Source organism: Balaenoptera musculus, chromosome 10 (assembly GCF_009873245.2).
Source record: "Balaenoptera musculus isolate JJ_BM4_2016_0621 chromosome 10, mBalMus1.pri.v3, whole genome shotgun sequence".
NCBI classification, from domain to species: Eukaryota; Metazoa; Chordata; class Mammalia; order Artiodactyla; family Balaenopteridae; genus Balaenoptera; species Balaenoptera musculus.
Window position 1 is genome coordinate 51,413,001 of NC_045794.1, and position 27,490 is coordinate 51,440,490.

The 27,490-nt window shown below is 38.2% G+C and overlaps 1 protein-coding gene across 3 annotated transcripts in view; it reads left to right on the top strand.

Moving 5' to 3' along the window:
- The window catches only part of SRGAP1 (SLIT-ROBO Rho GTPase activating protein 1), a 276,221-nt gene that overhangs the window by 217,748 nt on the left and 30,983 nt on the right, over window positions 1-27,490 (top strand). For 2 of the 3 annotated variants that reach the window (XM_036867076.1, XM_036867079.1), the window contains exons 11-15: window positions 1,309-1,336; window positions 5,044-5,146; window positions 8,722-8,782; window positions 8,938-9,015; window positions 11,104-11,238. In XM_036867076.1, coding sequence (XP_036722971.1) covers window positions 1,309-1,336; window positions 5,044-5,146; window positions 8,722-8,782; window positions 8,938-9,015; window positions 11,104-11,238 — 405 coding nt within the window. Of the gene's footprint in view, window positions 1-1,308; window positions 1,337-5,043; window positions 5,147-5,653; window positions 5,688-8,721; window positions 8,783-8,937; window positions 9,016-11,103; window positions 11,239-27,490 lie in introns of all 3 variants that reach the window. The other variant, XM_036867078.1, reaches the window with a different exon arrangement.

A 27,490-nucleotide genomic window follows, 5' to 3' on the forward strand; every position in this document is an offset into this window, starting at 1 on the left:
ACCCCAAGTCATGGCCAAGGACAGATTCTACCAAGACTTAACAGTAGCCTGGATCTGTTTGAGAAAGGTATTCTCTGTTATGAACTGGTGCCCCTTGTTTAGTAAATAGGTATTAGCTAAATACTTTATGTCACTTGTTATTCAAAAGCAGATGATAGAGTAAAAGACTCATTGCAGCCTGGCAGTGTTCATTCACCATTCCCAGCTAGGCAGCTCTCTCTACGGATTGTTATATTGCCCTTGCCCTGCAAGCCTGAATCACTGCATTGTGATACGATGGGCTGGTCTCACCTGTTTGTGCTGCAACATGACCCTTCTCTACCAGCTGTATTTTCAGGCTGTTTCAGGACCGTATCATCATTTTGCAAACAAACCAGTTGAATGGTTTAGCTCTCCCACACCCCTTCCCACTGCTCCACCCTAAATATAAGAGAGAACAGACAGCAACCCATAGACATATTCAAACTTGAAATTACCTCAGTTTGTAGGAGCACCACAAAAATACAGAGCTGTTATTTAAAACAAATCAAGAAGCCCGAATGTATAAGAACCTCATGTTTTAAGTGACAGAGAATTCTGTGAAAGGCTCTTAGCTTACAAGTTGGTGGAATGTAGCATAATTTAATGTCCTTGTACTTTAATATCTGCAAATGTCATTTCCAACTATAAAGTGCAACTTCTCTCCCTGATTTCATATTATAGAATAAACACCAATTTAACCTAAAGGAAACTGAGTTCTCCTAACCCTACGTGACCCCCTGCTGCTCTCTCACAAGTATCAGTCAAGACAGGGAATAACTAACATTCAAATCTTGGATGTGTTTTATTTGTATTTCATCTTTGAACTTACAGTTAAGATCAAGCAGGAGCTTCCCTGGTGGTCCAGTGGTTAAGACTGAGCTTCCACTGCAGGGGGCTCAGGTTCAATCCCTGGTCAGGGAACTAAGATCCCACATACTACATGGCGCGGCCAAAAAACTAAAAAAAAAAAAAAAAAAAAGATCATACAGCTGTTTCTTGATTTAAAAAATAATAATAAAAAATAAAACTCGCTGCCTCAAATTGCCAAGTGAAATATGTTTCTCTAATCCATAGAATTTATTAAATTTTATGTATAGATATTATGAAATATTTACTTTGAATTTTTTGTCTATCTTTATATACTGTCTTCATGCTCTCTACCATAAAATGTGTAAGTTATTATAAACTCAGCATCATAAATCAAGGGACAGATGATACAAAAGATTGCCCAGTGCATTGCACGGATGCCGTTCAGTTGACTTATTTTAATTTTTTTTTTTTCTGCAGGTCATAGAGCTGAATATATGACTACAAGGTAGGAAAATATTTTATCATAACTCATTGCATCTCACTCTCTTCTCTCTTTTAACAAGCAACCATTTAAATGCTGCAAGAATGAAGATATTTTGTTAATGACCATGGAAGATAGTTTGGGCTTGACAAAACAGTAACATGAAGTGTTTGGGGTTCTCACAAAACCAGATTTGCTCTGGAAGATCTGAGGGTTTCCCAGTGGAATTGTAAAGCTCTTTAATGAGCAGCCTCAGTTAAAAAAAAAAAGACATAAATTGAATGGGTTTGATTTATCTAATCCAAAACACTTTAAGTTTCTAGAAAGAGTCTGATAAGATTTTTGATTTGATAATTTAATTAACAAGCAGTATTATGCACATATCTACTGTGTTAGTTACTTCTTGCTCCTGTATGGCGTATAAAAACTAGAGCTATGTTGAATACTCTTAGGATTTTAGCTCTGCCCCTGTTTGGTTTACTTTAAAAATTTAACTTTTAATGCCTAGTATCATATTACACTTTCTTTCTTTTTTTTCTTCCTTTTTCTCCCCTTTTTTAAAATTCTTAGAAGGATTTTGGTGCTACTGCTGAGAAGGAAAAGCCTTTTTGGAAGCAGGTTCTGATTTGGGTTGGGGAAAGTTTGTGGCAACTTTTATTTTTCTCTGTCAACATTTGTACGACAGCCAGAAAGTATTCTAATTGACATAGCAAGACTTCACACTTTTAAAGTTGAGTTCTCTTTGAGGTAGGAGGCATTTAGAACACTAGTGTGTCTGTTGCAGTAATTGGCAAGTTGATTTGAAGGTTCTGCAATGTTCCTGCTAGGCAGTTTATTCAAAAGGAAACCCCTCTTACTTCTCGGTGAACCAACTAGAAAGATACAGCTACTGACTTGTCTAAACTTTATGAAAATACTGAGGTTTTTCTTCCCTATATCAGTGACAAAGAGGCATATTACTCCTGCATAGTAATATGTGGCTTTTTTCACATATAGTGCCCCTTGGCACTATCAACTATTTTACCTGTTTCTAAATTATAATTAACGTAAGGCACTTTTTTAAAAGATTTTTTTAAAGGAAGGAGTGCAAATATATGTTTGCAATGAGAGCTGTACTTGCCCAACAGACTTGATATTCACATCGTCCTGACTGGTACTTCCTCTCATCCACATGGGCATTCTACCTAGAAAGCCAGATTATCTGGAAGTTGTGTGGCAGGCACACAACCAGAAGGAGTCATACAATTCGAATGTTGAATGAATGTAGAATCTGTTCACCTGATGTGTACGTGGTAGAGCCAGATCCGTCAGTGCACCAGTCTGCCTGCCAAGCCAACTCTGCCGTGGAAAGTACCTTGATAAGCACTCAGGCAGTTTATTTTAACCTCAAATCCCTCTCACAGCTTTAGTATCTTCATATTTGTCTCATACTTTTGATGTGTCAAGAGAGGCAATTTTCAGGCTTTTGGGAGAAGACTCAAAAGACATCTCTCCATTAGCCCCAGCCAGGAGTTTCTCTGCATCTCTCAGTGATGCAGCAATAATTATCCAGTGCCACTGGGGACTTTGGCTCTAGCTACAACATTTGCTTGTCCCCGCTAATCAGTAACCAAACAAAATGAGCCTGTGTTCCTATTCCCTTAGCTTCATCAACTGCTCCAGATAGCATTAAATGTGAAGTTCTTTGGACCTTGTTGTAATAACCACATTTTCTAGTTTCTATATTTGATGCTTTTGATATCTTGGGGCCTTCCTGACCCTGCAGGGACTCCCCCTCTGAGAGTCAGTCAGTTCCTAGAGATAGTAAAGGACTTGCTTACAAGTGTGCCTTTTGTGTACAAAGCAACCAGTCCAGAGCCCAGACTCTCAGCCACCTCCTTTATCAAGTCTTCACCTCAGGGCCACTGTTCCTCTTCCCCCAGTCACCCAAAGGCCAGGTACCGGACAAATAGAGACAGCTCCCGGCCCCCGGGGCCCACCAAAATTATTCAAGGACCAGCCAATCCTAAACCTGTTTACCCTGCCTTGCCTGTTCCTTCCCACAGGAACCTGGAACCACAACAAAGGCTCACATTTTCCCTCATTCTTCCTTCCTCCTGAGCGACCTTGGTGCTTCTGCGTGTGCCCCCCTCCCCCATGTAGTAGCATGCCCCCAACTCTTGGGAACTATGAGTAACAAACAGTCTTCCCAATGACAGTTGTCTTCTGATCTGTTGCCTCACCATACCTGAGTAAAAATAAAGTCTATATTTTAAAAAACTTCTAAAATAATGAAAAGAGTGGATGAAATCAAGCACATATGGTTAAATTCCTTGGTGGGCAGTTGTTTTGTTTGTTTATACCTACCAGATCCTTTCCTCTGTGAATGGCACAGAATTCAGTGTATAAACAAGATTTCAGAAATTTCAGCAGTGGCAGATGATGACTTGCTGCTTGGTGAAATTTTCCATGTTCGCTTCTAGACACTTGCAAGGGCTCCTTTTAACCTCTCAAGCACCATGGGGCTTCAGGTGTTGCTTGCTGTATATACCCCATGAGTCATAGGAGCCCAGCTGTTGGGAGAGCCTTAGAATTTGGCTATGGAAGGCGGTATCAGCAAGTTTGTTCCCCTACCTCTCTTGATTGCTATGATAATACCTTAGGAAGCTAGCCAGGCTTCTACATAAACTCTTGGGCTTTTGTTTCTAAACTGGTCTTTCAGAACTTTAATGAACTGAAAAGGCAATTCTTCCTAGAGAGTTTGCAGCTTAATAAAGGGCTTTACCTGATTTCCAAGTGTGGTGTACATCCTTAAACCAGCCTTCCAATTAAGAAGGAGTTTAGACTGGAATGTCCAGAGAGAAGTTTTGGGATTCTTCTTCCACGTATTCCTTGCAGCACAGTTGTTGAAGTTGAGTCACGTAATCCTGGCCCTCCTTGCCGTAAAGGGAGAGGGCAGAAGAGGTTCCCTCTCTCCAGTTACAGAGCAAGATGATGCAGGGTTTCTAAATATGGTACGTGGTACCCTGGATGTGCATATGCCAGAGAGACTGACTTATCCATCAAAGCAAGCAGACTGGAGATGGAGAGAGTCCAGAAAAGAATAAACGGGTGCATCTTAATGCTCTACAAATAGGTGATGAGCTAGTTTGTTTTAAAGAAATAACAATTCATGTGAGCTGGGACCCACTGCCCCCCAGAAATAGCACTGAAACAAAACTCTGTTTTTCACTTGTGACCCATTAGTAGCTACTTTTGCATAAAATAAAATCCCATTAATTACCTGAGGGATATCGAACAGATGTCATGTTATTTGCATTGAAGAATTATGTTGTAATTAAAAATATTATATTTAATTTCTCTATTGGGATCTATCAGAGTCCTAATTTTTATGACCTGTTGTGTCTTCTGTGTGACTTGTAAGCCGAATAACACAAACCTCGGTTTGTAACTCTTGGCCAAATAGCTTGCAGTTCATTCCATTTGTTGATGATGACCGCTTTAAAACAAACTCGCAAACAAATGTCAACTACAACATACAAGAAAAGAATAGTCTGATTGAATAGCTGGTATGGGTTTTGATATATAAGTAAAAGTAAATAAATGGGAAAGGGGAGGACTGTTTTCCTCTGTGGGTAGGGGTGGGGAAGGAACACAAGAATTCCTGTGGTGTGTAATTTTGATGTGACCTATGGGTGTTTCATTTATTGTTTGATTTCTGCCATGCTCAGTAATTATATTCCCTCTCTTAGGCCTCCAAATGTTCCCCCTAAGCCCCAGAAACACAGGAAGTCCAGACCCCGCTCACAGTATAATGCTAAGTTGTTTAATGGGGATTTGGAAACATTCATCAAGGTACTGGCACCAGCCATCTGGGTGGTTGATCTCCACGCTTCTTACTATAATGGTCTCAGCCTCTCATAAAAGGAGGCAGGTCATTATGTCCAAGTCTGTCCTGGGGCTCTTTGCTTTCCCAGAAAATCAATATAATATTTCCTGAAGTCAGAGAGGAAAGAATATTTGGTTTGAGTGCCTTCAGAAGAGGGAATAAATGTGGGTATTATTATACTGGCAAAAGAGAAAGCCCTCTTTCTTTAAAAAAAAAAAAAAAAAGCCATAATTTGTACAAAAAGGAAAAGAGCTACCTGATAAAATGTTTTGTTTCTACTCATGCAAATGAGATGGCACAAAATATATCTAAAGTCCATCGTTAAGCTAGCTCTGAAGCACAAAGAGTTTCGATTTCCCATGACTTGAGGAATTCATTATATTGGATAAATTGTAGGACCCTGTGGTCTGTATCTGGATCTCTGCTGTGTTTACTCTGTCTTTTTCATCCTGTATTTCTGATAATGCTTCTAGCCGAGGACGAAGGAATTCACACGCGAGACATCAGGTATAGTGCTCGAGGGAAGCGAGGGCACAGCCTCTTTCGCTCTTGATATCATCTTCAAATCACAGTCATGCTTGGCTTTAATTAGATTTTTTAAGGTCTTTAAAAGAAAAGTGTTTGCAGTTGGAAATTAGACAGGTTTATAAATAGCTTTACTTAGAAAAGAATCATAGAACTCAAACACTGATTTAAGAGGAGTAGTTCTCTAGTAAAACTGGATAAACTCCTAGGTTTTACATTATGTATTTGGCAAACATACTAAATTTGGGTCAGGGGCTTTTATTAAGGAGAGTCAATGTTAAATACCAAATGCACATTTAATACTGGATTTTGGACCCTTGTGTAAATTATACAAAAAAGAGAAGAACTTACTCTTTCATAGCTAACATTTTATGACATGGGATGCAGTGTTTCTGAAGACTAAATTTATACAGGAAACCACATCATTGATAACCTCCCTTAACAATATGTTACAGCTGTCTTGCTTTCTTTAAAGACAGATCTTTTATTGGCTATGTACACTAATCGTTAAAAAATGTATGTGTGTGTGTGTGTGTGCATGCATGTGGACAGAGAGACACATGCATACATACAGAGATTAAAAGCATCTGGCAACCTTAAAACTGAGCCCTAACCCTGGAATTGAGTGAAAAGTCACCGGACAACCTACAGAGCAATCACGAATCCATTGCCATTAGCCTTAAACCCAGAAGAGCCTTATTGGCTCTAATTTAATATAAAATTATTGTCAAATTTGATTATCTGGTTTCCCAGCCCAGGGCTCACAAGCAGGGGCAAACTAGATGGAGAGAAGGGAATGATAAAATGAAAGCACTGGGATGTGCAACTGATGGCCTGGCAGAGAAGGAGAATATAGAAAAGCTCAAAGAAGCAGATGTATGATTCCATTATATTTGATAGCACAGTACAAGAATGACTGCTTAAGGTCATAGGAAAGCATATATTATATTTTTAAAGGATTTTTCATTAAGAACAGTTAAAGGAAACCAGATTTAGGCACAAAAGGAGGAGTAAACCACTTACCGTGGAAAGTTCACTTATGTGAGCTCCTCTTTGTCCCAGATGGCATATTAAAGAATCTTTGGTCCTAGCAGTGAAACAGTGGATACAGAGATCCCTACACTTCTGAAAAGTGCTCAGTCAGTTGAGGTCCCCACAATATCACTGTGAGACAGCGAGAAAAACACCATTTTTCCTGTTTCCCATGGGGAAACTGAGACACAAAGGGATTTGTTTGAATGGTTGATGGAGCACAGCCCATTGCTTCACTTCTTATAAAATATTTTCTACCAAAGTATCTGGCATCCATGAAATTAAATTAAAACATGCACATTCATTACTTTTTGACTCCAGAATTCATGATATCTGAATGAAATAGTGATGATAGCTGAAAGATTAGCAGTTGCCTAAGCAAATGTGAAGATGAAAATATTTTTTAAATAATACACAAACCTAACACATTTTTATTTAGAACTTCCTTAATGCAAACATTTTCCTTTTAATAACCTTTTATTCTTGGTTTTTCTTTTTGTTTTAATCCTAAGTTCAGCTGAGTTGCAAACTAATATTCTCCTTTTATCATTTACATTTAAGTATTTGTTGCTCTTTTAGATTACAGTTTTATAGGAATTGTTCACATAAAAAAAGTTTGTATCCTAAAGAAAAATCTCCTCTCATATTTAGTAAGTTTTGATGTAATTATATGGCTATTCTTGAGCCAGCTGGTCCACAATTAATAAAGTTTACATTCCCGAAACAAATTGACTAATTAGAGAAACTTAATGCAGGCTCCAGAAGTAATTGAACCGTTAACTGGTTTATACACTGATTAGATTGTCTTAAAACCGAAAATGAAGCCATTCCTCAAGAAGTATATTACCCATTCTAGGAATGGTAAAAAGTGAGATTGCTGGACTGCATTATTCCCACTCCTTGCCCTGTTGATTAATTGGAAAGGTTAGTGGATTCTGAATTGTTCTAATAGATTGAGACAACCAAATTCTTCTTGTGTTGCAGAATAAAATTCCTCATGAATTAGTGCCTGATTTCAGCTAATCATTTTGAACCTCCATGTTAACCTTAAAGCTCTAATTCCTGAAAGAGCAGAGCCTGAAAAGAACATGAAAAATAACTCTATAGTCGGTAACCTTTTTTAACTACATGGAGTGCATGGCATTGATACATATTTCACTGTGACCTAAGCAGCTCCTTCATTTCATTTGTCATCCTGTACATGTCTTAATACATTTCCAGAATTCACATTTGCTCAGTAGAGTGCACTGACTATATTATGAGATGTGGAGAAAGAAGGCTAAGAGATGTTCCTTCTAAGAAAACGAGATCTAATGGGGTGTGCATTGGTGCCATTTTTTTCTCCATCCTTAAAACATGAAAAAATAACAGTGAAAAATCTCTAAGGATCAGTAAGTTCTGATGCTAACTAAATAAATACATGACACATTATGAGCAGCTCTCATATCATTGCATCTGGAAACATGTAAGCCCTTTTATAACTGTCATCATCTAGATGGTGGACTCTCAGGGATGCCACAGAGAAGATCCTGAGATGGCTGAATGGTTGTGTTTGGTGACTAGTACAGTCAGTCAGTCCTGAGATGCTATGCTTAAAATACACAGAGTTCTTTTCAGGTCCATTAGATTAATTACTTTTATAAATAACCTTTTAAAAAATGAGTGATTTATATATTCATTTCTATATGTAAGCTTACATACAGTAGAAAAGATGAATTAGCTTGACATCTTTAGGCACAGCAGAGTAAGTTGAAACACGATTGCCTTCAATGTATTTAATTTGGTTTGCCCCAGAACTGAAACATACCTTCGGTTAAATATAACTTTGTATTTGGCCCTTGTGGAATATTTTAGAGGGAGTGTGTTTGGCAATGATCATCTAAAAGAGTAAAAGTCAGTCTTTAGGGTTAAACTATGAGCTTTATTATTATGTGTGATTTGTGCCTCTTCTTTGCGGTTAACTGGTTTCCATCTCTTTACCCAGGACTCAGGACAGATCATCCCCCTTATTGTGGAAAGCTGTATTCGGTTCATCAATCTCTATGGTAAGCCCTAAACTGCAATATTCTTATTTTAAACAATAATTACTAGGAGTATTTCAGTAAATATGTCTTTCCTTTTAATACTTAATTGTTGGGAAAAGGGGGACCTGGAGGACATGTTGGGTTCTTTCATGCTCTTTCCCTTCTGTTCTCTTTAGGTCTTCAGCATCAGGGGATTTTCAGAGTGTCTGGTTCCCAGGTGGAAGTCAATGATATTAAAAATTCATTTGAGAGAGGTAATTGCATGTCTGCACCTATAAGCAAACCTTGTTAAAAAGTCATCATTTTCTGTAGAGTGAGGTGGCGTACTTATTCTGTATATCTTCAAAACCTTTCTCTGCATTTATTTCGTTGTGGATGTTGAGTTAAGAATCTATTTAGAATAGCTAAGAAATGAAGCCAAAATCATAAAACTTTGTTATCAAGTCTAGAAAAGCCTATGAGTTTTGCATCCTGGTTTAGGACTGGCATTGATAATCCTCAGCACTTTGTCAAAGGTGGCTCATGAAAGATTCTAGAAGAGTGGCAAGAACAGCCCTGGGCCTGCATAGCAGCTGTTTGAGGTGACTCATCCCAGCTTCATGTCTATTTCCTTTGTCAGGAACTCTCCTTGCTCTTACTACCATCCCCAGACTCCTTCCCTGTGACCTTAGTTGGGGCCTTACTCTTATTCCCAATTGGCTAAATAAGTCCTCCTAAACATTATGATTAGCAAAACCGTACACTTTAGCATCAAGCGAACCTAGAGTCAAATCACACTCTTGCAATTTACTAATCATGTGATTTGGGTCAAGTGACTCATCTCTTATTTTGGCCTCGGTTTCCTCATCTGCAGAATCCCAGGACTGGTGTGAGAATTGGGTATAATCCATGAAAGTGCCTAACTCTTCAGTAGTGGCTCTTAGCTAGTAATGCTCTCCAGTTATAATGATTTGTATTGTGTCTGCTTCTGGATACATCTGCACCTTCCTGCCTCTGCTTGGAAATCAAGCCAAGGATGCAGAAGGAGGGGCATCAAGGCTTGGAGACAAGGCAACCCCTCTTGGTCCCATTTGCCCTAACCCAGACTTGACACAGAGCCAGGTTTGAAACCTTGGGTAAAGAGGTGAACTTGGAGCCAGATTGTTTTTCCTCTTCCAAATCCTCTTACAGTGCGTAGAGCCGAGCGGCCTCCCCTCTCAAGAGCTAAGTGTCCAAGTCTCTTACATGGACCATATTCAAGATAAATTGAAATGCAGTAAAGCCTCAGGTTCCTGTGCCAGCCACTGCAAGCAAAAATGCTTTATTATTTTTCCTTGAACATTCCCCTGGTATGTTGTTTGTTTGTGATCCCTTTGGGTAAGACTTTCTCACAGTGGGCAAAAAAATAAATATTTTGGTGAATTCGCATTCAATGATTTCCTGCCCTTGAAGCAGAGAAAAAGGAACCACGGGTCCCTGAAAATAAGCTGCCCCAAGAGGCAAAAAAAAAAAGTTAAAATTCAATGTACAGTTTTTGTGAACTTTAGAAGAGCAGACCTGTGAATAAAAAAACGGAGTTTGATTTAAGGCTGCACATTATGTTGAACTTCTTAAGGATTTTATTTCAGTTTGATTCTCAGGGAGGTGGACAAGCCAGGTCAGTTACCTGATCATTTTAAAGTGCTTAGCATAAAGAATAATATAATTTCATGTTTGTGATATATTTTTAAATTTTCCACTTTTTATGCAAATTCCTTGGTACTGAAGGTACATTTTCAAATTCCTCTGTCTGATTTCAAACTCTCCCACTGCTGAAAGCAGCTTTCAAGTCTGTTGTGAACACCACCATGCCACTTTGAGAAATATTTATTTAATTGTCGGTATTCACCATTAGGTGAATCCTGTAGTATTTCTGATAAATTTTGCTGATCCATACAGCATAGCCAGACAGACCTATATTGTTTTCTTTTTCCCAGTAGAATAAGAAACACAGAATATAGTATTTGAATTTATGTCAACCTAAGATAACAGATTTTAGCTTTAAAAAAAAAAAAAGTTGGGTCCAGTTATAAATCCCACAATATTTTATTTTAAGATTTAGGTAATTTGTAAGGGATTATTTGGTAGCATATGATAAAAAAAAAAAAAAAGCTTTATTTTAACCAACTATTTTTAGGTTAATCATGGGGTAGGATATCTAAACCAGTTATTTTAATTTTAGTAACATATAATCTTCCATAAAACGTAATTAAAAGATACATGTATATATAGAAATGTGTGTGTGAGTATAGAAACATATTTTTGTTCAGCGATAAAAAGAGAAGCAATGTGCATGTAACTAATTTTTCTTTTTTTTTTTTTAGGTGAAAACCCTCTGGCTGAGGAGCAGAGTAACCATGATATTAACTCAGTTGCTGGCGTTCTAAAGCTCTACTTCCGTGGGCTGGAAAACCCCCTCTTTCCTAAGGAAAGATTTAATGATCTGATTTCTTGTGTCAGTAAGTGGGCTTTTTTTTTTTTTTTTTAACAATTCTTTTCCCACTAGAATTATTTCACTAACCAATTTCCTGAAAAAGGCAGTGGCCCCTTCTCCCTGTATCTTCCTCCCCCACCATTACCCATCACCACCAAATTTCTGAGACCATTTGTTTTCTCTCTGGATCCAGTGTGAGTCATCTTCCCAGCTGTGGCCTTGCCCTTCGCTGGGTGGGCTCTGCTCCTAAACATTCCTCGGGTTCCATAGAGCCCGAGAGCTTCCCCGTTAGTATCTGGAATAGAGCAGAGAGGCAGGTGCCAACCAGCTGAAGGTGAGGAGGAGGCTGTAAGCATGGAAATGTAACTCCTTTTTGGCTTTTGGTTCTTGGTTTGCTCCACTGATCTTAAGAGTAGGGTAATTTATCCATCTTTGAACGTTACTTCAAGAAAGAAGGTAAAAGGTGGGGACTTCCCTGGTAGTGCAGTGGATAAGACTCCGCAATCCCAATGCAGGGGGGTCTGGGTTCAATCCCTGGTTAGGGAACTAGATCCCACACGCATGCCGCAACTAAGATTTCACATGCCACAACTAAGGAGCCCACGTGCTGCAGCTAAGACCCTGTGCAACCAAATAAGTAATTTTTTAAAAAAAAGAAGAAGGTAAAAGGAGATAAATGATCATTATTACAGTGCAGGAATAGCAGGTGGTAATTATCTGTCAGTGGGCATCCCCAGCTAATAGGCAGAGTTGCTCTGGGACCATGTATGATATATTATGAAACCCATAATCAGCAGCAGAGTAAAGCATTGCTCTTTTCTGCAGGGGGTGGGGAGCTCTTGACACTACAGGAAGGAAGGTGAAAATAATGGTACTGAGAATTAGGTATTTAACCTCAGTCACGTCCCATACATCTATAAATGTAGTGTCCTTTAAGTCCAAATTCCTGGGCAGGGGTGGGGAGCTCTTGACACTACAGGAAGGAAGGTGAAAATAATGGTACTGAGAATTAGGTATTTAACCTCAGTCACGTCCCATACATCTATAAATGTAGTGTCCTTTAAGTCCAAATTCCTGGGCAAGGGTGTAGAGCTGACTTAAATCACATAGTGAGGGCTTTCATGAGAATCAAGCTTTACTCTAATGAACAAACCTCCTCTCCCAAATCACCCACCTGAATCAACAGGTCCAGTGGACCTCAGAAAATCTCTCTACTCACCCTTCCTTCCCCATTCCCGTCACCAGTGCCTTGGTTTCTCACTGGGAGACCCTATGTGTAGGTTTTGCCCTCTTTCCTTACCTCTCAACCCCAGCTAGATTCAAAAGGGCAAATCGAGTGTTACATTACCACTACCGCACCACCCCGTTTAAAACCTATTTCAATATTTCCCACCTGAAAATAAACTCCTTGGTATGGCCAATTCACAGAATGAAATTCTTCCTCTCCGTGATCTCTCTCCTTCTATGCACTCATCTCCAGCCGACTACCCTATTGCCTTTCTTTTCTTTCTTTCTTTATTTTTGGCTGCGTTGGGTCTTTGCTGCTGCGCGTGGGCTTTCTCTAATTGCGGCAAGCGGGGGATACTCTTTGTTGTGATGTGCGGGCTTCTCATTGCGGTAGCTTCTCTTGTTGAAGAGCATGGGCTCTAGGCATGCGGGCTTCAGTAGTTGTGCCTCGCGGGCTCTAGAGTGCAGGCTCAGTAGTTGTGGCGCACGGGCTTAGGTGCTCCGCGGCATGTGGGATCTTCCCAGACCAGGGCTCAAACCCGTGTCCCCTGTGTTGGCAGGCGGATTCTTAACCACTGCGCCACCAGAGAAGCCCCGTTATTGCCTTTCAATTTCAACAATAGCAACCTGCAGGCACGCCAGGCCATTTCCCACCTCCATGCCTTTGCCTGTGCTGTTTCATCTGCTGTCCCTGACAGCCATTTGACATCCACTAGGAAGGATTTGCTGAACTGGCACTCCTCCCAGACTGCCATCCTCCCTAGTACCCGAGGCAACATTAGTCACTTTCTCCTCCACTAATATTCCATTGTATACATATGTCTATAATTTTTCTTAAAGCCCCGCATTACAATTACTTTTAACCTCTCTGTCTCCCTCTACTACAGAGAGTTTAGGGAAGAGGCTAAGAACGTAGGTTCCAGACTCAAACAGCCTAGGTTCAAATCCTAGGTCCAAATTGCTCCGCAAGTTTCTTAACCTCTCTGCACCTCAGTTTCATCATCTATAAAATAGGGAGAACATTAGTCCGTATAGAATAGGGTTGTGAGAATTAAATGAGTTAATACATGTAAAGTGCCAAGAAGAGTGCCCAGCATGGAGTAGGTTCAATGAAATGCCTACATTTAGCTCCGTGGGCGTGTGAGGTCTTGATGGATTATTCCGTTTTGTAGCTCCAACACTTGGCATAGTTAATTCCAGGCATGTGGTGAGTGAATAATTCATAGTTGTTAAATAGAATTGAAATGAAAAGTCAAAATTCCACCAAAATTATTTGGTTGGCATCCATGCCTGAAGTCCTAGATCTCATTGGGTATGAATTCCCTGGTCATAATTACCTCCACCCCCGCCCCATACAGTCTGTTGCGTGTGTGGAATTCAGAAGTGTGCCTGCGTGTCCATTCCAAGGCCCTCGCATAGCCTGAGTCATCACAGCAGCCTCTGACTCAGCTGGAAAGAACTGAGAAGGTGTCACACTTCTGGAATTCTCCTTTGGCCATGTGCAAAGATTTCCCTCACCAGCTTAGCCAGAAAGTTGAAATCTGCAAAAATTATAAGCACTCTCTAATGTTCAGTGGTTTTCTAGGTACACACATCGTGAACATTTATGTTTACATATGCCAGCTGGATAAAGCCCATTGGGCTGCATTGTCATTTACTACTGCAAAATCACATCATACTTTAATTAGATGAGAAATATTATTTAATTGTGGTTATTAAAAGCTGAAGCCTTAGAGTCAGAAAGATCTAGGTTCAAATCCTAGCTTCACCACTTAACAACTTCGTAACCTTGGGCAGAGATCAATATTTAATCTTTTTAAATATCTGTTTCTTTATCTACTTCATAGAGTCTGTGTGTATAAAGGAGATAATCCATACTAAGTGTTTATAGCATCATGCCTGGCACATAATGAGCCTAAGTATATGTTACTAGCTGTCATCATTACAACTATTACAACTACTCCTACCACAAACTCAGGTCACATATGCCAGTACCTGGGTCAGCCATTTACCAGTCTGTCTGTCCAGCAAACATATGTGTTTCTCTGCCATAATTACTTCACGTGCATTTAGAAATGATGTTAACTTAACCCAGAAGTTGTGTTGGTTCCAGCATGATTTTTCCCAGCACAGTAAATGTTTTGTAACAATCCAAGACAAGCTTTCTCAAAATTAAATACGAAGCAAAATAGGAAGAACATAAGGGAAAAAAAGGAAAATCTACAGAAATATCTTTCTTTTTTTTTTAACATCTTTATTGGAGTATAATTGCTTTACAGTGGTGTGTTAGTTTCTGCTGTATAACAAAGTGAATCAGCTATACATAAACATATATCCCCATATCTCCTCCCTCTTGCGACTCCCTCCCGCCCTCCCTATCCCACCCCTCTAGGTGGTCACAAAGCACCGAGCTGATCTCCCTGTGCTATGTGGCTGCTTCCCACTAGCTATCTGTTTTACATTTGGTAGTGTATATATGTCCATGCCACTCTCTCACTTTGTGCCAGCTTACCCTTCCCCCCGCCATGTCCTCAAGTCCATTCTCTACGTCTGCGTCTTTATACCTGTCCTGCCCCTAGGTTCTTCAGAACCATTTTTTTTCTTTCTTTTTTTTAGATTCCATATATATGTGTTAGCATACAGTATTTGTTTTCCTCTTTCTGACTTACTTCACTCTGTGTGACAGTCTCTAGGTCCATCCACCTCACTACAAATAACTCAATTTCGTCTCTTTTTATGGCTGAGTAATATTCCATTGTATATATGTGCCACATCTTCTTTACCCATTCATCTGTTGATGGACACTTAGGTTGCTCCCATGTCCTGGCTATTGTAAATAGAGCTACAGTGAACATTGTGGTACATGACTCTTTTTGAATTATGGTTTTCTCAGGGTATATGCCCAGTAGTGGGATTGCTGGGTCGTATGCTAGTTCTATATTTAGTTTTTTAAGGAACCTCCATACTGTTCTCCATAGTGGCTGTATCAATGTACATTCCCACCAACAGTGCAAGAGGGTTCCCTTTTCCCCGCACCCTCTCCAGCATTTATTGTTTATAGATTTTTTGATGATGGCCATTCTGACCAGTGTGAGGTGATACTCATTGTAGGTTTGATTTGCACTTCTCTAATGATCAGTGATGTTGAGCATCCTTTCATGTGTTTGTTGGCAATCTGTATATCTTCTTTGGAGAAATGTCTATTTAGGTCTTCTGCCCATTTTTGGATTGGGTTGTTTGTTTTTTTGATATTGAGCTGCCTGTATATTTTGGAGATTAATCCTTTGTCCGTTGATTCATTTGCAAATATTTTCTCCCATTCTGAGGGTTGTCTTTTCGTCTTGTTTATGGTTTTCTTTGCTGTGCAAAAGCTTTTAAGTTTCATTAGGTCCCATTTGTTTATTTTTGTTTTTATTTCCATTTCTCTAGGAGGTGGGTCTAAAAGGATCTTGCTGTGATGTATGTCATAGAGTGTTCTGCCTATGTTTTCCTCTAAGAGTTTTATAGTATCTGGCCTTACATTTAGGTCTTTAATCCATTTTGAGTTTATTTTCGTGTATGGTGTTAGGGAGTGTTCTAATTTCATTCTTTCACATGTAGCTGTCCAGTTTTCCCAGCACCACTTATTGAAGAGGCTGTCTTTTCTCCATTGTATATTCTTGCCTCCTTTATCAAACATAAGGTGACCATATGTGTGTGGGTTTATCTCTGGGCTTTCTTTCCTGTTCCATTGATCTATATTTCTGTTTTTGTGCTAGTACCATACTGTCTTGATTACTGCAGATTTGTAGTATAGTCTGAAGTCCAGGAGCCTGATTCCTCCAGCTCCGTTTTTCTTTCTCAAGATTGCTTTGGTTGTTCGGGGTCTTTTGTGTTTCCATACAAATTGTGAAATTTTTTGTTCTAGTTCTGTGAAAAAGGCCAGTGGTAGTTTGATAGGGATTGCATTGAATCTGTAGATTGCTTTGGGTAGTAGAGTCATTTTCACAGTGTTGATTCTTCCAATCCAAGAACATGGTATATCTCTCCATCTGTTTGTATCATCTTTAATTTCTTTCATCAATGTCTTATAATTCTCTGAGTACAGGTCTTTTGTCTCCTTAGGTAGGTTTATTCCTAGGTATTTTATTCCTTTTGTTGCAGTGGTAAATGGGAGTGTTTCCTTACTTTCTCTTTCAGATTTTTCATCATTAGTGTATAGGAATGCAAGAGATATCTGTGCATTAATTTTATATCATACTACTTTACCGAATTCATTGATTTCCTCTAGTAGTTTTCTGGTAGCATCTTTGGGATTCTCTATGTATAGTATCATGTCATCTGCAAACAGTGACAGTTTTATTTCTTCTTTTCCGATTTGGATTCTTTTATTTCTTTTTCTTCTCTGATTGCTGTGGCTAAAACTTCCAAAACTATGTTGAATAATAGTGGTGAGAGTGGGCAACCTTGTCTTGTTCCTGATCTTAGTGGAAATGTTTTCAGTTTTTCACCATTGAGAACGATGTTGGCTGTGTTTTTGTCATATATGGCCTTTATTATGTTGAGTTAGGTTCCCTCTATGCCTACTTTCTGGAGGGTTTTTTATCATAAATGGGTGTTCAATTTTGTTGAAAGCTTTTTCTGCATCTATTGAGATGATCATATGGTTTTTCTCCTTCAGTTTGTTAATATGGTTTATCACATTGATTGATTTGCATATATTGAAGAATCCTTGCATTTCTGGGATAAACCCCACTTGGTCATGGTGTATGATCCTTTTAATGTGCTGTTGGATTCTGTTTGCTAATATTTTGTGGAGGATTTTTGCATCTATGTTCATCAGTGTTATTGGTCTATAGTTTTCTTTTTTTGTGACATCTTTGGTTTTGGTATCAGGGTGATGGTGGCCTCATAGAATGAGTTTGGGAGTGTTCCTCCCTCTGCTATATTTTGGAAGAGTTTGAGAAGGATAGGTGTTAGCTCTTCTCTAAATGTTTGACAGAACTCGCCTGTGAAGCCATCTGGTCCTGGGCTTTTGTTTGTTGGAAGATTTTTAATCACAGTCTCAATTTCAGTGCTTGTGATTGGTCTGTTTATATTTTCTGTTTCGTCCTGGTTCAGTCTCGGAAGCTTGTGCATATCTAAGAATTTGTCCATTTCTTCCAGGTTGTCCATTTTATTGGCATATAATTGCTTGTAGTAATCTCTCATGATCCTTTGTATTTCTGCAGTGTCAGTTGTTACTTCTCCTTTTTCATTTCTAATTCTATTGATTTGAGTCTTCTCCCTTTTTTTCTTGATGAGTCTGGCTAATGGTTTATCAATTTTGTTTATCTTCTCAAAGAACCAGCTTTTAGTTTTATTGATTTTGCTATCGTTTCCTTCATTTCTTTTTCATTTATTTCTGCTCTGATCTTTATGATTTCTTTCCTTCTGCTAACTTTGGGGGTTTTTTGTTCTTCTTTCTCTAATTGCTTTAGGTGTAAGGTTAGGTTGTTTATTTGAGATGTTTCTTGTTTCTTAAGGTAGGATTGTATTGCTATAAACTTCCCTCTTAGAACTGCTGTGTCTGCATCCTGTAGGTTTTGGGTCGTCATGTTTTCACTGTCATTTGTTTCTAGGTATTTTTTTATTTCCTCTTTGATTTCTTCGGTGATCTCTTGGTTATTTAGTAGTGTATTGTTTAGCCTCCATGTGTTTGTATTTTTTACAGATTTTTTTCCTGTAAGTGATATCTAGTCTCATAGCGTTGAGGTCAGAAAAGATACTTCATATGATTTCAATTTTCTTAAATTTACCAAGGCTTGATTTGTGACCCACGATATGGTCTATCTTGGAGAAAGTTCCATGAGCACTTGAGAAGAAAGTATTGTGTTGTTTTGGGATCGAATGTCCTATAAATATCTATTAAGTCCATCTTGTTTAATGTATCATTTAAAGCTTGTGTTTCCTATTTATTTTCATTTTGGATGATCTGTCCATTGGTGAAAGTGGGGTGTTAAAGTCCCCTACTATGATTGTGTTACTATCGATTTCCCCTTTTATGGCTGTTAGCATTTGCCTTAAGTATTGAGGTGCTCCTATGTTGGGTGCATAAATATTTACAATTGTTATATCTTCTTCTTGGATTGATCCCTTGATCATTATGTAGTGTCCTTCTTTGTCTCTTTTAATAGCCTTTATTTTTAAAGTCTATTTTGTCTGATAAGAGAAGTGCTACTCCAACTTTCTTTTGATTTCCATTTGCATGGAATATCTTTTTCCATCCCCTCACTTTCAGTCTGTATGTGTCCCTAGGTCTGAAGTGGGTCTCTTGTAGACAGCATATATATGGGTCTTGTTTTTGTATCCATTCAGCCAGTCTGTGTCTTACGGTTGGAGCATTTAATCCATTTACAGTTAAGGTAGTTATCGATATGTGTGTTCCTATTACCATTTTCTTAATCGTTTTGGGTTTGTTATTTGGGTTTGTCTTTTCCTTTATCTGTGTTTCCTGCCTAGAGAAATTCCTTTAGGATTTGTTGTAGAGCTCGTTTGGTGGTGCTGAATTCTCTTAGCTTTTGCTTGTCTGTAGAGGTTTTAATTTCTCCATCAAATCTGAATGAGATCCTTGCTGGGTAGAGTAATGTTGGTTGTAGGTTTTTCTCTTTCATTACTTTAAATATGCCCTCCACTCCCTTCTGGCTTGCAGAGTTTCTGCTGAAAGATCAGCTGTTAATCTTATGGAGATTCCCTTGTATGTTATTTGTTGCTTTTCCCTTGCTGCTTTTAATATTTTTTCTTTGTATTTAATTTTTTTTTAATTAATTTGTTTATTTTTGGCCGCATCGTGTCTTTGTTGCTGCGCGTGGTCTTTCTCTAGTTGCGGCCTGCAGGGGCTACTCTTCGTTGCAGTGCGCGAACCCCTCATTGCGGTGGCCTCTCTTGTTGCGGAGCATGGGCTCTAGGTGCACGGGCTTCAGTAGTTGTGGCTCACGGACCCCAGAGCGCAGGCTCAGCAGTTGTGGCGCACGGGCCTAGTTGCTCCGCGGCATGTGGGATCCTCCCAGACCAGGGCTCGAACCCGTGTCCCCTGCATTGGCAGGCGGATTCTCAACCACTGCGCCACCAGGGAAGCCCTGTATTTAACTTTTGATAGCTTGATTAATATGTGTCTTGGCGTGTTTCTGCTTGGATTTATCCTGTGTGGGACTCTCTCTGCTTCCTGGACTTAATTGACTATTTCCTTTCCCATATTAGGGAAGTTTTCAACTATAATCTCTTCAAATATTTTCTCAGTCCCTTTCTTTTTCTCTTCTTCTTCTGGGACCCCTATAATTCGAATGTTGGTGCGTTTAATGTTGTCCCAGAGGTCTCTGAGACTGTCCTCAATTCTTTTCATTCTTTTTTCTTTATTCTGCTCTGCAGTAGTTATTTCCACTATTTCATCTTCCAGGTCACTTATCCGTTCTTCTGCCTCAGTTATTCTGCTATTGATCCCTTCTAGAGAATTTTTAATTTCATTTATTGTGTTGTTTATCTCTGTTTGTTTGCTCTTTAGTTCTTCTAGGTCCTTGTTAATCGTTTCTTGTATTTTCTCCATTCTATTTCCAAGATTTTGGATCATCTTTACTATCATTACTCTGAATTCTTTCCAGGTAGGCTGCCTATTTCCTCTTCATTTGTTTGGTCTGGTGGGTTTTTACCTTGCTCCTTCATCTGCTGTGTGTTTCTCTGTCTTCTCATTTTGCTTAACTTACTGTGTTTGGGGTCTCCTTTTAGCAGGCTGCAGGTTCATAGTTCCCGTTGTTTTTGGTGTCTGCCCCCAGTGGGTAAGGTTGGTTCAGTGGGTTGTGTAGGCTTCCTGGTGGAGGGGACTAGTGCCTGTGTTCTGGTGGATGAGGCTGGCTCTTGTCTTTCTGGTGGGCAGAACCACGTCCGGTGGTGTGTTTGGAGGTGTCTGTGAACTTATTATGACTTTAGGCAGCCTCTCTGCTAATGGATGGGGTTGTGTTCCTGTCTTGCTAGTTGTTTGGCATAGGGTGTCCAGCACTGTAGCTTGCTGGTTGTTGAGTGGAGCTGGGTCTTAGCGTTGAGTTGGAGATTTCAGAGAGCTTTTGCCATTTGATATTACGTGGGACCAGGAGGTCTCTGGTGGACCAATGTCCTGAACTCGGCTGTCCCACCTCAGAGGCTCAGTCCTGACACCCGGCTGGAGCACCAAGACTCTGTCAGCCACCTAGCCATTGAAGAGGTAAGTCCAGGTCCAGGAAGAAGCCCAGCTCTACAGTTCCTCCTCCAACACTCTTGATTTAGCCCTCTAAGCATCCAGTGAGGAACAGTGACCGGGGTGCTCTGGCAGTCTGAGCAGTTGTCTTCTGACTCCAGTCCCATCCTTCTAAACTCTCGAGATATCTTTCTTTTATGCAAGGAGTGCCTTATATGAAATGCTGCAGGTGCAAATAAAGAAGCTGCAGAGACATTTCCCCCTGTATTTAAACAATGGATTAATGAAAAAAATGGGTTAATATCCTTGGGCTAATTTTTATGAAAATAGTCTCTAGTGGAAATGAATACCCTCCAGGACCGACATCTCATAGAAGCAGGAGTCCCTGGGGATTAAGGCCACTAAGGATGCTAGGTGCACACACCAGTAGAGATTTAACTTGCTAGTAATTTAAGTAGTATTTTTAATGTTTTTATTAGTGCTCTAATTACAGAGTTTAGTAGATGTTGAATAGTCTGTCCCAACCCTACATTATTATAAGTCCTATTATTTTTAGCGCATAATTTTGCAGAATGGGATGTTTTTCAAGAACACTTACTGGCACTATATATAACAACCCCCTTTCTTCCAACATCTAATCTATTTAAAAGGGGGTTCCTGGCTATTATTGATTTATCTTTAGGCATGCATTTTCTCTTACCATGTGACCATGATGTATCTGTTTTTTCTTGGATTGTCTATGAATTATTTGAAAATGGTATAATATGTCATTCATGATTATGTCCTTTCATTGATATTACAAATTTTTAATGATTTGGACCGTTGATTAATTGCCTACAATGTTGCAAAACTTTCTCAGGATTCAAAGACTTGATTTTTGCATTCAGGAGGTTTAAAATCTACTAGAGGAGATAAGATATTTACAAAGAAATGCAATCTAAGTATGTGATAGAAGCAAAAGATTTAGAAATGTTAGCAGAGAGAGAGAGAGGTTTCATGGAGATCGATTGCTTTGTCCATGTCATCTTCTAGCATCACCATAATTGGATTTGATTTTCCCTATTAAGGTAATTTCATGTGATAATTATAGTGTATAGAAAAACTTCCCTTTTCATCTTTTCTAAGAGTTTGCATAAGTCTCTGGAACACCTACTACCTTTTGCTTACCTACTTTTGAATTGTTTGGGGAAAGATTTTTGTGTGTGTGTGGTGAGTTATTATTGTGCCATTTTTATGCCCCTAAATACCACGTTCTTTGGAAGCTTGCTTGCAAGTGTAGTAAAAGGGAATTTGTCTTAGCATTCTCTCTCTCTCTTTTTTTTTTAATGTACACTATTCATCCCCAATTCACTATAAATTTCTTTTTAAAAATTACTTATCTAGATGAAGACATCAAAGGCAATCTAAATTTGAAATAAGCTTGATAGTATCTCCATTTCTCACCCAAGAATTTTTGGTTTTGGTTTTTGTTTTTTTTGTAAACCATCCACTTTGTGAATGGTTTTGTGAATGCTCCAGATCATACCCACACAGTCTGGGCAGCTTCTGAAATGTCCGTGTACTGTGGCTCTGAGGTTCCCTAGGGCATAGATCCAAGTGACTTGCTCTAGTAGACCTGCTCAAGCAATTCATGGTTTTTCCTGACTGCCTTGGGGCTGTGAACCCAGAGGAAACATTTGCACTTCATTATGTGTTATCATAATGTGTTATTATTTAGGGGACTGTTTGGACACAAACAAACTTTTTTTTTAGGAGGGCGGATTTTTTTACCTATCACCAAACCAACATGTAGTCATTGTAGAAAACTTGAAAAATATTTTAAAAGCACATAGAACAAAATACTGTCATCCATAATGCCACTACCCAAAGAGAATCAATAGTGTGTACGCATTCTGATCGTTTATATTCATATACACACACAACTGTTTTTTTAATTTATTTTTTTATTGAAGTATAGTTGAATTACACTGTTGTGTTAATTACTGCTGTACAGCAAAGTGACTCAAGTTATACATATATATACATTCTTTTTCATATTCTTTTCCATTATGGTTTATCACAGGATATTGAATATAGTTGCCTGTGCTATACAGTAGGACCTTGTTGTTTATCCATTCTGTATATAACAGTTTACATCTCCTAATCCCAGACTCCCACTCCTACCCTCTCCCACCTCCCTCCCCCTTGGCAATCACCAGTCTATCATCTATGTCCCTGATTTTGTTTCTGTTTCATAAATAGGTTCATTTGTGTCATATTTTAGATTCCACATATAAGTGATACCCTATGGTATTTGTCTTTCTCTTTCTGACTTACTTCACTTAGTATGATAATCTCTAGTTGCATCCATGTTGCTGCAAATGGCATTATTTCATTCTTTTTTATGGTTGAGTAGTGTTCCGTTGTGTATATGTACCACATCTTCTTTATCCATTCATCTGTCCATGGACATTTAGGTCACAACTGTTTTTAAAAGCCAAAGTGGTATAAATCCCCACTTGCCCATGCTGTCTTTGGAACTGACCCCAGTTCTAGACTGAGGTCTCTTTTCCCGTATTGCAATAGCTTCTAAATAAAATCTGTTTTTACCACTTTAAAAAAAAAACAAAAAACAAAGTGGAACTGTACTCTGCTATTTGTTACCTACCTTCTTTTTGACTTATTTATTGTAGAAAATTTCAAACATCTACAAAAGGATACAGAAAGATATATTTATTTATAAATAATATAAATATAAATAATCACCCTGCTTTAACAATTTCCATTTCGTAGCCAGTCTTGTCCCACGTATAGTATATCCCTTGTATCATCCCTCTGACATCGATCATTTCATCTGTGTGTGTGTCTCTGGGAAATGACAATTCTTTTCTTTTTTTTATACAACATAGCCACAATACTATTCTCATACCTTAAAAAAATAACAGTAATTCCTTAAAATCATCAAATATCCAATCAGTGCTTTTTAAAAATAATTGTTTAATATGCAACTAATATGTGATTACTATAGAAAAATTAGAAAATAAGTAAAACAAATCGTCTATAATTCTTCTGCACAAAGATAATATTAACCTTTTTAATATCTTCCCAGATTTTTTCTATATATATATACCTATGTACTTTTTAAAGCAGCTTATTGAGACACAATTCTCATACCATACAATTTATCCATTAACGTTTGCAATTCAGTGGTTTTAGTATATTCACAGGATTATGAAAATCACCACAATCAATTTTAGAACACTTTCCTGACTCCAGAAAGAAATCCCAATTAGCAAACACTTCCCAGTTACTCATAACCCCCAGCAACCTCAGCCCTAGACAACCACTAATCTACTTTCTCTATATTTACCTATTCTGGCCATTTCATATAAATGGAATTATACAATATGTGGTCTTTTGTGACTGGATTAATTCATTTAGCATGTTTTCAAGGTTCATCCATGTTGTAGCGTGTGTCAGTACTTTTTTAATTGTCAAATAATATTCCATTATGTAGATATACCATAACTACATACCTTTGATAAAAACTGTATCATACCAAATGACTGCTAGTGAATTTAAGATTTCTTTTAGAGATGATGAAAATGTTCTATAATTGACTGACGTTATGGTTGCTCAATTCTGAGTGTACTAAAGAGCACTGAATTATACACTTCAAATACGTGAATTATATCTCAATAAATCTGTTATTAAAAATTATAACATATTTGCTTTTTTAAACTTTTTTAATTTAATGATGTTATTAACATTTTTCCCACATCACTAAGTATTTCTCAAAACATAGTTTTTAGTGTCCATATAATGGTTTTTATTTAACAAATCGCCTAGTTTTAGAAATTTAGGTTGTTTCCAGTGATTTTGCAATTATACAAAAATACCATGATGAGCCTCTTGGTACATAAATCTGTTTGCCCGTATCTGATCGTTTTATGTAAAAATCTTTTGAACTCTTTTCCTGGCGCTCCAGTGTATGTTTTTGTTGCTAAAAATTCTTTCGGCTTTACTGCCATACATGGTAGTTTTCTCTCTGAACTCTATAAATTTCTGTTTCATGCCTCATAATGATTTTCTCAAAGATTCCTTTTCCCCTTAAAAATGTTTAATAGGCTTAGTATTGGAACTGAACAGGTAAGGTTTCCTAGGCTAAGACTCAGTTTCTTTACTAACTTCAATATGGTAATTCAGCAGGAGAGACATTATTTATATATTTATGTCTACAGTGTTGCTAGTTAACTAGGAAAGAGCACAATGGCTTAATTCACAGAATTCAAATCTATTTATGATTAATTAGAGAGATTTACAAGCAGTTCATTTCTTACCTAGAAGAACAGCTGGTAAATCATCTCAAGGCTAAGCTAAGATCCATCCAAATGTACTAGAACATCTGTTTTTCTCTTTTCCTTTCATTCGCACACATACACTATTACACACAACTGATTGATACCTTGACATTATTAGAATTTAACACTGAACCTAAAAATACCCTGGAACTGTTAAATTCCCCTTGATTACTGCTTGTTGGGCTATGGAGCTCAGAAATATTTGTGTACCTGCCCTTACATAAGCCATTTCTAAATATGGCCATCAAGGAATTTCCTTCCCTGTCTTTATACATAAGGATAAATTTGCATCTTGTGTATCTTACTTGTTTTCTGACAAACACTTTTACAAATAGTGCCACAGAAGAACTGATATTTTCAGAGGAATGGCCATTAGAACTTTTTGCCGTTTTCTGAATTCACTTTGTGTTTGGTGGTGAATTTTCCACACAAGTTTACATAGATGTGTCAAACCCCCATGCTGTGAAGTTGGCATCCTGACATGGGAACCTTGCAATGCTAGGGAAAGAACATAAATTAGCCTAGGGAGCTTTGAGCATGTGACCGAGATTGGATGAATGCCACTTTTACCTAATTACATGAGATGCTGAAACGTGGAAACAAAGGCCATCATAAAAGAAATCCAGATGAAATACTGATTTTCCTCACTGATGACTTTTCTGAGGAGAAGAAAAGATCCATCTTTTCATGCAGCATAAAACTGTGAAAGACCATGTATTGCCACACTCAGAGCCAGGGGGGAATGCACGTTAATCGGAGTATCTGTAGCAACCATAAATTTTGACCCGCTAACTGGACTCAGGAGAGTTAATGAGTCATTTGCACAAGAGTGCGATTCCTGTAGGATGCGTGCTGCAAGCCTGTTAAGCAGCCAGCCAGGTAACATCTGAGTCCTGCTCACAGCCATCGTGGTCTGGCCTTTGGGAGACATTGATTTGCTTCTGCTTCAGGAATGCCAGCAATTCTGTTTTGCTTTTGTTTATGAATGCCTGCCTCACATAATTTTATTTAGTCTTCTTGGTGTCACTTTTTTATATTCCTGTTGCTTTTCTCTCCTGAAATCTTCCTTTGCATCTCACAGAGCACCCCTCTGCCATTCTTTTTTCTATTGCAGTAAAATAGACACAATGTAAAATTTACCATTTTAATCATTTTTAAATGTACAGTTCAGTGGCATTAAATACGTTCACATTGTTTTGCAACTGTTAACACCATCCGTCTCCAGAATTTTTCTTATCATGCTGTACTGAGACTCTACCCATTAAACTCCTCCCTCCCTCTGGCTTCTGACAACCACCATTCTACTTTCTGTCTCTAGGAATTTGACTACTCTAGGTACCTCATATAAGTGGAATTATACGGTATTTATGTATGGCTTTTTGTGTCTGACTTAACTTCACTTAGCATAGCATCTTCAAGGTTTATCCTTGTTGTAGCATATATTAGAATTTCCTTCCTTTATAAGGCTGAATAATATTTCATTGTGTGTACATACCACATTTTGTTTATCCACTCATCCATCAATGGACATTTGGGTTATTTCCACCTCTTGGTTGTTATGAATAATGCTACTATGAAATTGGTATGTAAGTATCTGTTCCCCAATTCTTTTTAAGTAAAAAAAAAAAAAACTGCCTTTAAGGAGCAGAGGAACTGAGTTTAGAACTCAGAAATAGAAACAATAGGATCTTGAATTAAGATGAAGCCTCTTGGAAGTAATACCTGTATTCTCTTCTAGCCTAAAAATGACAGGCCCCCTATGGAATTTGACAAATATTAAAGATCAATACTACATTGAGTGGTTCCTTTTGCATTCTTTCCTTTCCTTTTGTGCTTTAACTCTAGGACCCCAAAACTAGCTGTAAGATGCTAAAACCCTCTCCCTGATAGTTGACCTTAACCTTAAACTGAGGGGTAGAGAATCAGTAGACTTAACTCTTGAAACACTCCAGATCTTCTGTAAACAATAGTAAAAGTTTTTTGCTACTTTGTTCTTAATCATAACCCCTAAATGACTTTATATGTGGTTGGTAGAGAGTAAAGGGTATTGCCAATCAGGGGGCCCATTAATGGGACAGTTCCTTTTTACAATTTAATATTTACAGATATATATTAAACGTTGTAATTGTTTGGCTTGAGGTATGATATAAAATTATTTATGCAAACAGTTTTTTTAATGACCAAAGGAATAGATGATAATCTCAATGTTTACTTTTAATAATGGGTCATAATCTGTATAATTTCGACTTTGAGAGTTTTCGTTTGTTTTTTGAGATAGTCTTTCTATATACAAGTATGCTAAATCATCTTTTTATCTTTAACTTAAAGCAGCAACAACAGTCATACTTTTTTAAAAAGTCAGTTATCTTAGATAATAAACTTTTAACCAGTTAATTTCAGATATGAAACAATAATCCAACTATGCCTAAACCTATATAGCATTTATAGATGCAAAATTCACTCCACCAAACTCTCAATGCCTTGCAAATCATCTGTAGGTATTTCATCTTCCCTCTCTGTACAAT